The sequence below is a fragment of the Epargyreus clarus genome, unplaced genomic scaffold (genome assembly GCF_041222505.1).
Source record: "Epargyreus clarus isolate Ecla_fem2 unplaced genomic scaffold, WU_Ecla_fem_2.2 ptg000033l, whole genome shotgun sequence".
Lineage (NCBI taxonomy): Eukaryota > Metazoa > Arthropoda > Insecta > Lepidoptera > Hesperiidae > Epargyreus > Epargyreus clarus.
This window is the reverse complement of record NW_027332238.1, coordinates 364,324-377,612: the sequence shown is the minus strand read 5'-3', so window position 1 is coordinate 377,612 and position 13,289 is coordinate 364,324. Positions and strand designations below refer to the sequence as shown.

Sequence of the window (13,289 nt, the reverse complement as noted above, 5' to 3'; positions counted from 1 at the left end):
TATTTTTGAATCTTCAAAGAACGCTACCGGAGTCTGAGTGCGTTGCGTCAGGCTTCTCCAATGTGAGCATGACGCTCGCCATTCCATCTGGAGTGCACGACGGTATGCGGACGGATCTCGGAGTCCTCAATGCAGCACCGAGGACAGCCGCCTAATAATAATAAAATTGTGGTTAAGAAACTGGGCCTCTCGATCGAGGGGTCCGAGGCTGAAATCCCAGGCATGCACCTTTGATTTTTAAAAGTTATGTGCGTATTAGGGATTAATTATAACTTGCTTAAACGGTGAACGAAAACATCGTGAGGAAACCTGCACACCTGAGAGATTTATAAAAACAAAATCTCAAAGGTATGTGAAGTCTACCAATACGCACTTGGCCAACGCGGTGGATTATGGCCTAATCCTTCTCATTCTGAGAGGAGACCCGTGCCGAGCAGTGGGACAGTAATGGGTTAATGATGAAAAGTCTTATATAACTCGGCGTCGGGTACTTATTGAAGGTTCTCCTCCTCAACAAAAATAGGGCCTAAGGAACCCTGCCAACAAACAAACGGAAGATGTAATTATAGATTATATTTATAGATAAACTAAAAAGTTCTATCTTGTCTGATAAGTTTAATCCTGATATCTAACTGTGAGGTATAAAAGGTCCACAAAATAGCACTGGAGCATTTACGTCGAAACCATCCACAATGAGAGCGATCCTGGTTGTCCTCTTGCTGGCGGTAGCAGCATCAGCTGCGCCGAAATATGAGACCTTCTTCACCGATTACCATGAGGAGTTCGGTATCCCAGAAGCCGCCCGCATCAAGGCTGCTGAAGAGGCCATGGACTTCGATGGATCCAGGATCGTGGGCGGCTCCACCTCCAACGTCGGACAATGGCCCTTCTTTGTAAGTTATATTTATCTTTTTTAAATATAGGAGTAGCGGTCAAGTAAATCAGTGCGACTGATGGTGAATATCTACTATCGCCACTGCCACCTGTAACGAACCCCCAATAAGATGAAATTCCTGTCTGAAGTCGGCCATAGAAGCGGCGTTACCCCTGAGGCCATGCTGGAATGCCTCGAAAATGTATATTACACTTAGAATTGTGTAGCTCGCGAGTGAGTGATATAAAAGATATATATCTTCACCAAAGAGCTAATCACTCATCAACTCCGACGGATTTGAATTATATCTTTATATCCGCATCACATGGTTTAGTTCATAGATTCAAACGATTCCGGATATAAGATCTTCTTCAACTCAACAGTGTTATACTAGCTCGCGAGTGAGCGATGAGTCAAATGAGCGACTGACTGAGAGTGAGTAGTGAGCCTGATTCGAGTCAAATGCGTTGATTGAGATATATAACAGTTACGGTTACGTATTAAACACTAAATTAAAATATTTTATTGCTAAGAACATGGAAACCGGGATATACAAATAGCGTTGGCTGTGATAATTCATATATAATTTCTTGCCAGTTTTGTATTAATTATAGGAATCAAAAATGTTGTCAAAACATTTTGATCTGATTCTCTGATATACTGATATAAAATGTCGCGTATCTTTACAGAGCTACTGAGCTAAAGTGAGCTATTGAGCTAAAAGAGTGATATATATCACTGAGTTCAAAAGATACATATCACTCTTTTCACTTTAGTGATACATTTTGCGCAACTCTAATTACACTTACTCCGTTTAGTATTAGTATGCCTTTATATATTGGCAAATGTTAGAGCTTCAACTTTATTATTGGAAGCTCGGTTAACGAAATGATAAGCAATAATGGAAACGGATCTTACTAATCATTGGATTGTTAAAAATCTATTGTTCGAAGTCAAATAAAAATTTCATCTGCCTACCCGCGTGGAGGAGCGGTCACCATGACGCGCAAATGGTCCAGGGTTTGATCCCCGGCCAGACAGATATCTAAATGATGAATTTAGATGTCTGTTTCTGGGTCTGGGTGTTTGTGTATTTGTCTATGTGTGTGTCCATGGCACTCACGACGCATGGAATTCTAGTGTGGGGCTGACGGTGTAGCAAGCGTTATTTTCTGCCGATTGCTTGAATGCTTAGGAAATTTTTGCATGCAGGGCGGTCTGCTCATCACGTTGACCAACAACCGTCAGTCCGTCTGCGGGTCCTCTCTGCTTTCCAACACTCGCGCTGTCACCGCTGCGCACTGCTGGAGGCACGGCAGCAGCCAGGGTCGCCAGGTGACTGTGGTGCTCGCCTCCAACCGCCTCTTCTCCGGCGGCACCCGTATCAACAGCAACCGCGTGGACATGCACGGCAGCTACAACCAGAACACTCTCGCTAACGACATCGCCGTGATCATTATCAACCACGTTGGCTTCAACAGTAAGCATTTTGACGATGACTTCAGACTTCATCATCATCAACCCATTACTATCCCACCGCTGGGCACAGGTCTCCTCTCAGAATTTGAAGGATTAGACCATAGCCCATCGCACTTGCCAAGTGGATATTGGTGGACTTCACATACCTTTGAAAACATTTTTTTAAGGTTTCTCAGGTATGCTGGTTTCCTCATGATGTTTTCCTTCACCGTTTAAGCAAGTGACCATTAATTTCTAATATGCACGTAACTTTTAAAAATTAACGGTGACGTGCCTGAGATTTGAACCTCGGTCCCCTCGATCAAGTGGCCGAGTTTCTTAACCACTAGGCTATCACTGCACTATACTTCATATTTTTTGATTAAGAAATATTGACCTTAAGAATGGGTCTGCAAGATGATCTTAAATTGTTTCCCAGACAACATCAACCGCATCAACCTGCCTTCTGGGTCCGCCAGCTACACCGGTACCAACGCCGTCGCCATTGGCTTCGGTCGCACCGCTGATGGTGAGTAAATACACTTAAATCATTTTATATTATAAGTATTTAAACAAAAATTTGGTATGGCTTAGGAATTGTACTGATAGTAATTGTCCATTATGGTCAAACGACATATGTAAAAGTACTGACTAAGGTGGGGAATACAAGTGATGTTTCTTCTGAAGACGAAGTTTGAATGTTGTTGGAAGAAAGATGCCTGACTAAACTTTTAAAATCAGAACCTAAATCTGTTACAAGAAAATGAGGCATGAGGGTGGAATCAAGGACTTCTATTCGAGGTCTCACACCTGATCTTAACCTAGAGGAATCTGGGATCTCGAATGGAATATGACCGGAGTCCTCCGAGAGCGGTGTCCCTGTCGGGCAATGCCCTGGAGGAGCAAATTACGCTCCTCTCACACCATCTAGAGATATAGGAGGGGTATCCGGTCACACATACTGTCGTCTTTACCGGGACCACTGGTAGAGGCGGTTCGAGTGGGAGCTCGCCAGACTGGGAACTCTTGCCATCCGCTACTCCGGAAGAAAAATCGAAAATTGTCATAATTCCCAGATAAATTATTATTAATTGTTCCCAGGTTCTGCTGGCAACATCAACAACAACCAGGCCCTTCGCCACGTGACCCTGACGGTCATCTCCAACGACGAGTGCCGCAGGACCTTCGGCAACAGCATCATCGCCTCCACCATCTGCACCAGCGGCGCCGGTAACAGGGGCACTTGCACAGGAGACTCCGGTGGCCCTCTTAGGATCAATGGACCTATCCTTGTAGGTGCCTCACAAATGCTATGAAGCTTAACTTATTTTTTTATACTCTAGACACTAATTGAAAGACCTTCTGAGAGGGTTCTCGCAATTAAAATGTTAAGTTATATCTGCTGAGCTGAAGCAGGTTGGTAGACTATAAATTTCGTAAGAATCTTCAGAATTGTATAAGATTCCAAATCCGACCTTCAGGGATTGGAAAGTTCCAACATTTTTATCTATTGGTACCTGTGTCTTTTACGCGAGGAAAACTCTGCAAATTCTCTACAGGATATGCCGGATTCCTACCGACTGAACCTGACAGTGTTCCCTGAACACTCTTTGTCGGGTCAGCGGGTACACTGGTAGCATTCGTCTGCGTTTCGACGTCATTTGCCTTCCAGCCTCTGTTCGAAAGATGATGGAGTAACTCCATCATCTTTATATATTTTTATATTATAATACGACGTAGCAGATGAGCATGCAAGCTACCTGATGGTAAGTGGCTACTGCCGCCCATAGACATCTGTAATCAACCGTAGATAGGGCAATATATTCCTACCTGAGCTCGACCACAGATGCGCCGCTACCACTGACTAGGCTGGAACGCCTCTGAAAGTGTCCCCTTACACCCTTCAAACTTGAACACAACAGCGCTTAACACTGCTGTTATTACGCAGAAATAGGTGTGGCGGGGGTGCAGCCGGAGTCGAACCACAAAGGGTTCTACCACCTCCATCCTCCTCCATGTCAGCGGTGCTCGTAACACCGTGTGCCATCTCTAGGCTTATTTAATTCGAGCTCAATTTCTATCAATACCTAATGTAACACTCTTTCAGATCGGCGTGACGTCCTTCGTGGCGCGAGCTGGCTGCCAGCGCGGCTACCCTGCCGGATACGCCAGGGTCACCTCCTTCGTGTCCTGGCTCCGTGGCCGCATGTAACTGCATGGCACAACGATTACAACACTGTAACTTGATGCTTACATAAATTCTTGCAACATAACATTTGTTTTATTTTCCAACGTGAAACTCACAGGTGGAAATATAAGTAAAAAATATTTCTTATTTTTTTTTTTTTTTTTATTTATTAAACACCAACATAATGTACATACAGATTAGATACAACAAAACACATAAGCTAGCTTAATGCCACTGTAATTAAAGGTGTAGACTACACGCAGGTTAAGTAAATATATATATATATATAGAAAGATAGCGGCGTAAACAGCGTGCCCAATATGAGCGCCGACTTCAGAAATAAATATAGGTAATATGATCATGAACAAATAAGATAGGGTCAGAATTCATATGGATTGGACCAACCCGCTCACAGGGCGCTGCCGCGCAGCAGATCAGCAGTGTCCCTGCATCACTAGGATTGTAGATTTGAAGATCAAAATTTATATCATATGTCACTACCAAGTCTAGCTTTGATACTGTTTATAAATAGAAAGCATCAAATGTATAACTCATACGGTGTAGGCGAGAAGCAACCTTAGTTTATCAGGATTAAGACCTTGAAGGTTAAAATTTTCATCCTATGTATCTGCTTAGTGACGTTAATACATACATGAAAGCACAAAAATGCTAACTCCTATGGTTTAGGTTGGAAGCACACCTGCAACATCAGAGTGAAAGAGTTGAAGGTCATTTTTTTATTACTAGTATTTTTTTTCATGTATCTGCTCAGGAACTATAAAATATGTGTGAAAGCACTAAACGGCTTATTCATGTGGTTTAGGCTGGAGGTACCTCTGCATCATGAGATCTTAGGAGTTGAAGGTCAAATTTGTCATCATATGTCTCTGTCTAACAACTCTTTACAACGAATGTCTAATCTATATACTTTACATGGGAGGCACCTCTGCATCACCAGGGTTGAAGATTTGAAGGTCATATTTTCCATCATATGTTTCCATCATTTTCCATCAATTCAAGGACCTTATCACATATTCGTAAGGTCCGAATTCCTTACTTCTGTGGTTGAGGAAGGAGACACCTCTGCATTATAAGCTGAAGTTGAAGGTCGAATTTTCCATTATATATCTCTGCTTATCAACCGTACTAAATATTCGTAAGCTCCAAATGCCTAACTTGTATGGTTGAGGCAGGAGGCACCTCTGCATTATCAGGGTTGAAGAGTTGAAGGTCGAATTTTTCATCATATGATGTTAATCTAGATATTCAATGTTCATTTTAAGTTTCATGAGGATTGGGTGGCAAGAAGATACCAGATATGTAAAAAACAGGGGTCAAGGTAGGAACGTGTCAAGGTACCGCAATGATACACCCTTTCAAATGAAAAAAAATAAAATTGAAATTGGTTAAAAAATACTCGAGTTATTCAAGTTTATAAGAAATCGTGTTTTTCCAATTTTCCGGGAAAGCTGGCGAAAATTTTCATATTTCCACGAAATGGGACCCCCTGTGAAACTAGTCGCATACAATGGCGTTTGAATCATGACGATCGGTCACGGCATTGCTAAAAAATCGCTGGTCATACAAAAAAAAAATATACGTGTCGAATAGATAACCTTTCTTTGGTAAGTCGGTTAAAAAAGAGAATAAATTGAATTGAAGAAGCACAATAATATCTACATAATTATAATTAAGTGTTACAATCATAATAAATTGAAGGTGGGGTAGAACCCTTTGTGGTTCGAATCCGGGGGCACCACCGCCACACGTATTTCTGCCTAATAACAGCAGTGTTAGGCGCTGCTATGTTCCGGTTTGAAGGGTGTGGTAAGGGAGACAGACTTTTCCGAGACGTTCCACCTTAGTCCTCAGAGGTAGCGACGCATCTGTGGCCGACCTCAGGTAGGAATATCTAATCCTATCTGAGGTTGATTACAGATGTCCATGGGCGGCAGTAGCCACTTACCATCAGGTGGACTGCATGCTCGTCTGCTACTTCTATATTATAAATAAAATCAATGTACTACACTTGATCTTCTAAAGCTAGAAGAAAAGATTTCAAAATTTGAGTTCCTGGAGACAATATTGCATTCTTTAATGATTCTGTTAATAGGGGCATGCTGTCCGAGATTTGATTTATGGGAGTTTACAGAAAAAAGTTTAAATGTTGAAGATCTTGGTATTTTTGCAGGAATATAAAAATTTAAAAGACTCAATAAGTTTGGGCAATCCGGAAAACCATTTGCAAGGTGTATAAAAATGCTATGTCCAACATCCGTCTTCGATCGAATAATGAATTCATCCTAAAGTATGCAAGTATTCTTTATATGAAGTTATATTTTTGCCCAAGTTTCAAGAGTATATCAGATGCCATAAGAATCTTTTAGGATCCTCTCAATTCTTTTGTTGAAAACTTCGTAGAAAGGATTCCAAGCGATACCGCAGTATTCTAGGAGACTACGAACAAATAAATTAAATAACAATATTTTAGTCATAGGGTTTTTGAAGTTAACACAGTAGACCCGTGTTGATCCGGCACCTGTATAATGCTGTGACCTCTGTAAACTGTCAACTCCTAATTCATTACTGTATGATTCATCATCAACCCATGGCTGTCCCACTGCAGAGCATGGTTCATTCTGAGAATGACAAGGATTAGTCCACATATACCTTCGAATTATTTAAGAATTTCTTAGGTATGCCGGTTTCCTCACGATTTTTTCCTTCATCACTTGCTTAAAAGTGATCATTAATTTCTAATATGCATAAAACTTTTAAAAATCAGAGGTGTGTGCCTGGGATTTGAACCTCGGACCCATCGATCAAGAGGCCAAATTTCTTAATCACTGTATGGTTGAACGGGCTATCCCAATACCGCACTTTATTAATAAACTGAACGAAACGACTTTAATATGAGAATCACTTTTATTCACTTTTATTTACAATTCGGGCAGCGTAATGGCTTACACGACTGATTAAATGCGAATGAATCACGCTCTACCAGCGCGTGGACTTAAATACTACTCGAGTGACAAACAGCATAAGAACTACCCTCTCACATCACTTGTTTTGTTATAAGTGACGTGATTCACAATAAAATTTAACTATTAATAAAATAACATTATATTGAAAATATTGTTTTAAAAATACGAGAATAAATATTTTAATATTATTATAATTTACATAATTTATTTGGTATGAATAACAAAGTGTTTTAAAGTACTACCGGAAGTCGTCCATATTTTAATCTAAATATTAATTCCACATTGACAATCAGAATTAACATGATAAAAATTTATATTATATATTATAAAATGTCTCGCCGCCCATATATACGTCACACGGCTGCGTGTCTATACATCTCAGTACTCTATCCCCTGAATCTTAATAGATAGACACTTGAATTTTTTATCTAGTACGTACCCATAATGGTGGTCGCTATAAGAACAGATACTTAAAATAAAAAATAAATAGGAACCCCTATACATACAAAAAACCGCCAATTTTCGAAGGATTTCGCTTTATCTATCGAACCGCAATAGGTTGATAGTTCAACTTTTCAATGCATCACTTCTATGGCTGCTACGATAACAAATACTAAAAAAAATATAATCCTCCACGTGCGTTCAACTCGCACTTGGCCAATTATTATTTCAATTTATCCAACAAGGTTGTTTTCAAAATATTAGTGAACAATGGGTAGACGGCAGTACTTACTAGCGATCCCGGGAAGGTCGCTGATACATGTGGTCACATACAGTCGTGTATACCAGACGGTGTGACGAGCGTCATGCTCACCTGGGCGGAGCCCGACGGGGCAACGCGCTAAGAGGACTCCGGCTGCGTTTCTTTGGAGTCTTTTACTCAGCGCCAAGGATGGCCACGGGGGGAGTCTTAGTGCGGTAAGAGTCCCACATAACCCTGTGTCGCTCCTTTTGAAGGTTTCCCCTCGTTACCAAAAACAGGCTCTAGATAGTCCGATCAATTCTTTAATCCGACGCCGCCTTACAAAGCGATTGTCGGGATACCCTGGGTCAACTGTATAAGAATAAAATGAATGACTAGAATTAATACTACTGTTCGAAAAGTGTGGTGTATTTGATATCGATTGCTGATTTTTTATTATTTTTGAGGCGGCTTCCCACTTCGTCAAAAGATGGCGCCATGAGTATTCTGAATCACGCTATCGAAGGTTTCTCAACATGTTGCATATATACAAGCACCGAACTCAGACTGTTGGAGCACGGCCGCTCCTCAGGCATCGTCTAGCCCACAGAGAGATCTTTTGCCAAAATTTTATTCGGAAATTCAGCATTCGTTTAAAAATTTTGTAAAAAGCCACTCAAACACAAAAAAGCCATTTCGAACTATAACATTAATTCCCACAAATCCCACAAATTCCCACATTGATGGTAAGCGGCTGCATCCCATGGACATCTGCCATCTATCAAAGATAATGTAAGAGCTCTAAAAGGTCAACTGCAGATAGAGTAACTCTATATAAAACATGTTCTGCCTGAAGCCGATCATAGATGCGTTGTCACTCTTGAGGACTAAGATGCGACACATATATTAGTCAGCCGGTATACCCATTCAAGAAAACCTTCCACGAGATGAGGAACATTTTCATACTAGAAATAGGCGCATGGTTGTACGGGGAGTCTACTAGATGGTAAATGGTAATTGCCAATCAACCTCAAATGGGCTTAGACTCCTATCTGGTTGGCCACAGATGCATTGTCATGGATCTGCGTTGGAACGCCTCATTTATTCAAACCAGAAATACCATACATTGTAAAATGTTCCAAACATTGTTTGAAGTTCTAAAAATACCAAAGAATTTTCATGATTATATGATTCAGAATTGGGAAATTTTAGTGGAAGATGTGGCGACTTCCCACAACTCCTCAAGAGATGGGGCTTCTGAATCGCAATGTTCATAGCATATTGTATATACACAAGCTTCCAATTAAGACCCTTGGAGCACGATCACTCCCCAGACAAAATCATTTAGCTCGACGGGAGATCTCCCTTTCCCAAAACAGACAATTTCTAAAGGCTGAGTCTATTAATACAGGTACTGTACGAACAATTTATAATTATTAATACGGTTACCGTACGAATAATTTATAATTATTAATACGGGTACTGGACAAAACAATTTATTATTATCCGATTCGAACCGGTAGATTTTGAGAAATCTCAAAAAAAAAAAAAAAAATTTTTTTGAAACCTAACCTAACCAATTGAATAAATGTACGAATAAATATATTTAAAAAAAATTGAATATTTAAATGTACGAATAAATATAATTTATTAGTCCAGTACTTGTACAAATAGTCACATTGATTTCTAAATTATATTTTATTAAGTCAACGGAAGGTCTACCTCGAAAAACAAAAACGTATTATGATTGCAAAGTTTTATTCACAGGTTCAAATTACAAGCCGGTAAAATACGCAGGTGTAGTTGGTGTAACGGGCAGCTTCAGTTTACAAGCGGGCACGGAGCCAGGCCACGAAGGAGGTGACCCTGGCGAAGCCGGCGGGGAAGCCGCGCTGGCAGCCAGCGCTAGAGCCGAAGGAGGTCACACCGATCTGGGAAGGTCATATTAATTAGTGACATCATCATCAACCTCTCAGAATGAGACAGATTATTCCATAGTCCACCGCGCTGGCCAAGTGCGTACTGGTAGACTTCATAAACTTTTTTTAAAGATTTCTCAGATATGTACGTTTCCTGACGATGTTTTCCTTCACCGTTTAAGCAAGTGATAATTAATTTTTAATACGTACATAATTTTGTAAATCAGAGGTGAGTGCCTTGGATTTGAAACTCGGACCCCTCGATGAAGAGGCCGAGTTTCTTAACCACTAGGCTACCACTGTTTTGTATTATATAAGTTTAGTCCATAGTCCACCACGCTGAACAAGTGTAGACTGTACGCACTTTTGTGAGTTTTTTAAGAAGTCGCTCGTGTGTTGATTTATGATTTTTTCCTTCACTGTTATAGCAATTATTTTGTAATAAATACATAATATTGTAAAATCAAAGGTGCCTGGGGTTAAACCAAGAGAGACATAGAGAGGCCAAGTTTTAACCGCAAACCTATTACCTTCTGTCTTTCATTAACAATAATCGTGTAGGCAGGCGTGAGATACAATTAGTGACACTTTTTCACACTATGTTCTTCACAAGTGGAGAACATAAGAATTTTGAAAAAGAAATAAACAGGACAGAGAAAAAAAAACTTAGTAAGATAATTTCATTCGTTAAAGAGAGATTCTCTTCTGAAAATTGTTCCAATTTAGTCAGAAATGTTGTGGATTAACTAGAGGTATGACTAGGTAAAATTGGTACTATTAGTCTGAAAACTTACAAGGATAGGTCCATTGATCCTAAGAGGGCCACCAGAGTCTCCACCGCAAGTGCTTCTGCCGCCAGCGCCGCTGGTGCAGAGGGTGGAGGCGATGATGGTGTTCCCGAAGGTCCTGCGGCACTCGTCGTTGGTGATGACCGTCAGGGTCACGTGGCGGAGGGCCTGGTTGTTGTTGATGTTGCCAGCAGCACCTGGAAATAAATTATCATCTTACGGATCGGCTTCCAGGACCTTTAAGTTGGGTAAGTGTGAAGACTGAAAAAGTGGTAGAACCCTTTGTGATTCGATTATTTCTGCCTCAAAGGCATATCAATTTGGTGTGAAGATGTAGTAATATCAAACTAGCACGCAGCTGTTATAAGGCAGAAATAGATGTGGCTGTGGTGCCGTTGGAGTCGAACAACAGAGGTCTCTACCTCAGATTGATCATAAATAACGGGCATTAAGGTATCATAAGATTAGACTGTAAAAATTCTAAGGTGTACTCACCATCAGCGGTGCGACCGAAGCCAACGGCGACGGCTTGGTTACCGGCGTAGCTGGCGGATCCAGAAGGCAGGTTGATGCGGTTGATGTTGTCTTGGAAACAATTTGGGACATTTGACTTATGGATATTTATTTGGACTATTTGAAATCATGGAAAATATGATAAAACGGGTACAAATATTTGTCAACGCAGGTGGAAGACACTTGACAGATATCATCTTTTCTAATTAGCAAAAAAAAGTTACAGGTCCTGGTAAAGATTTCTATTACTCAAAATCACTTTTTTTCATTAAATACAAAAGTTTATTAAATTAAAAATATTAATTCTGCGCCACTTTATAGATGGATAATAGAGTTATGAGGGGAAAGAAACCTTGAAACGTTTCGTGTAGTGCGTTTGATTGGAACTCTTACAGCAATTCCAGCTCAAAATTTTCCACCCCTACCGTGCGTTTATGTTAATAAAAGACGCATGGAATATTAATGTTTACATATTTTTGTTGCAAAGTTTAAGAGTGGTAAGTAAATTAACTTAATTGAGAAAATAATTTAAAATCGCTTACTGTTGAAGGCAACGTGGTTGATGATGATCACGGCGATGTCGTTAGCGAGTGTGTTCTGGTTGTAGCTGGCGTGCATCTCCACGCGGTTGGTGTTGATGCGGGTGCCGCCGGAGAAGAGGCGGTTGGAGGCGAGCACCAAAGTGAACTGGCGCGCCTGGCTGTTGCGGTGTCTCCAGCAGTGAGCAGCGGTGACAGCGCGGGTGTTGGAGAGAAGAGAGGAGCCGCAGACGGAGGTGCCGCCGGTGGTCATCGTGATCACCAGACCGGCCTACACATATTTTATTTTAGATATCATCATCATCCACCCATTACTGTTCCACTGCTTGGCACGGGTCTCCTCTCAGAGTGAGAAGGATTAGGCCATAGTCCACCGCGCTGGACAAGTGCGTATTGGTAGAATTCACATACCTTTGAGGTTTTTTTTAATAGATCTCTTAGGTATGCAGGTTTCCTCACGATGTTTTTCACCGTTATTTTAGATAACCAAATATAAAGCCCGCGCCAGACAGCACAAATATTTGAACACATGTTTGAACACAGTGAACATTTGAGTATTTGTTCAAAGGTTGCTTCAAATATTTGCACTTTGCCATTTGGTGTCAGTTTTTTGAGCACACATTAAAGCGTTCATACTTCAAATATCTGCGGAGCCTGCTACACATGCGCAAATTTCAGTTGCTAGGAGACTATGACATGAGTGACAGTAAAAAAATAAACTATATAAATGTTCAAATGTGTGAGCAAGATCCTTGTTTAAATATTTGTTTATGTCTGGCGCCGGGGTAACATAAATGGTTAAGCAGTAGGATAGCAAAACAGATGAAAGATCTAGATAAGAAATATTACTTACGAAGAAGGGCCACTGGCCTACGTTTGAGGCGGAGCCCCCTACGATCCTGGATCCATCGAAGTCCATGGCCTCTTCAGCAGCCTTGATGCGGGCGGCTTCGGGGATACCGATGTCCTGATGGTAGTCGTAGAAGATGGGCTCATATTGAGGTGCAGCTGATGCTGCTACCGCCAACAGGAGGACAACTAGGATCGGTCTCATCGTGGAAGGCTTCGTCGTTGAATGCTCCAGTGCTATTCTCAGCCCCTTTTATACTTTTGAATAATATGATATCAGGATTTACTTATCAGACGAGATCGAACTACACCATTTTTAATCTCTAATGACTTCTTCATTATCAGTTCGTTTTGCTTCTAGAGATCCTTGGGTTCTGGAACCTTTTTATGATTTTTTTTACTTTTTTTTATAATATAGTAGTAGCAGACATGCTGCATCCAAATGCGCCGTTACGCCTGAAAGCTAAGCTGGAATACCTCGGCAAAGTATGTCTC

The 13,289-nt window shown here is 40.9% G+C and overlaps 2 protein-coding genes across 2 annotated transcripts; one reads left to right on the top strand and one right to left on the bottom strand.

Annotated features, from left to right (window-relative positions):
- The first annotated feature begins 692 nt into the window (after positions 1-692).
- LOC140755494 (collagenase-like) lies at positions 693-4,550 on the top strand. Its single transcript, XM_073090784.1, has 5 exons — positions 693-893; positions 2,087-2,354; positions 2,772-2,861; positions 3,434-3,624; positions 4,440-4,550. Exons 1-5 carry the CDS (start codon positions 693-695, stop codon positions 4,542-4,544), a joined length of 855 nt encoding a protein of 284 aa, XP_072946885.1. The 3' UTR covers positions 4,545-4,550.
- Positions 4,551-9,954: 5,404 nt separating this feature from the next.
- Positions 9,955-13,037, bottom strand: LOC140755432 (collagenase-like). The gene is made up of 5 exons (XM_073090692.1): positions 12,799-13,037; positions 11,949-12,216; positions 11,389-11,478; positions 10,900-11,090; positions 9,955-10,117 (listed from the first exon to the last, which is right to left on the bottom strand). Exons 1-5 carry the CDS (start codon positions 12,997-12,999, stop codon positions 10,013-10,015), a joined length of 855 nt encoding a protein of 284 aa, XP_072946793.1. The 5' UTR covers positions 13,000-13,037; the 3' UTR covers positions 9,955-10,012.
- Positions 13,038-13,289: the final 252 nt, after the last annotated feature.

Bases quoted from the DNA above. Each gene is read 5' to 3' on its own strand.
- LOC140755494 (XM_073090784.1), top strand. From the start codon at position 693: ATGAGAGCGATCCTGGTTGTCCTCTTGCTGGCGGTAGCAGCATCAGCT. The intron at 894-2,086 runs GTAAGTTATATT...TTTTGCATGCAG, and splicing joins TCGGACAATGGCCCTTCTTT to GGCGGTCTGCTCATCACGTT. The intron at 3,625-4,439 runs GTAGGTGCCTCA...ACACTCTTTCAG, and splicing joins GGATCAATGGACCTATCCTT to ATCGGCGTGACGTCCTTCGT.
- LOC140755432 (XM_073090692.1), bottom strand. From the start codon at position 12,999: ATGAGACCGATCCTAGTTGTCCTCCTGTTGGCGGTAGCAGCATCAGCT. The intron at 11,091-11,388 runs GTGAGTACACCT...ATTTATTTCCAG, and splicing joins CTTCGGTCGCACCGCTGATG to GTGCTGCTGGCAACATCAAC. The intron at 10,118-10,899 runs GTAAGTTTTCAG...TGACCTTCCCAG, and splicing joins GGATCAATGGACCTATCCTT to ATCGGTGTGACCTCCTTCGG.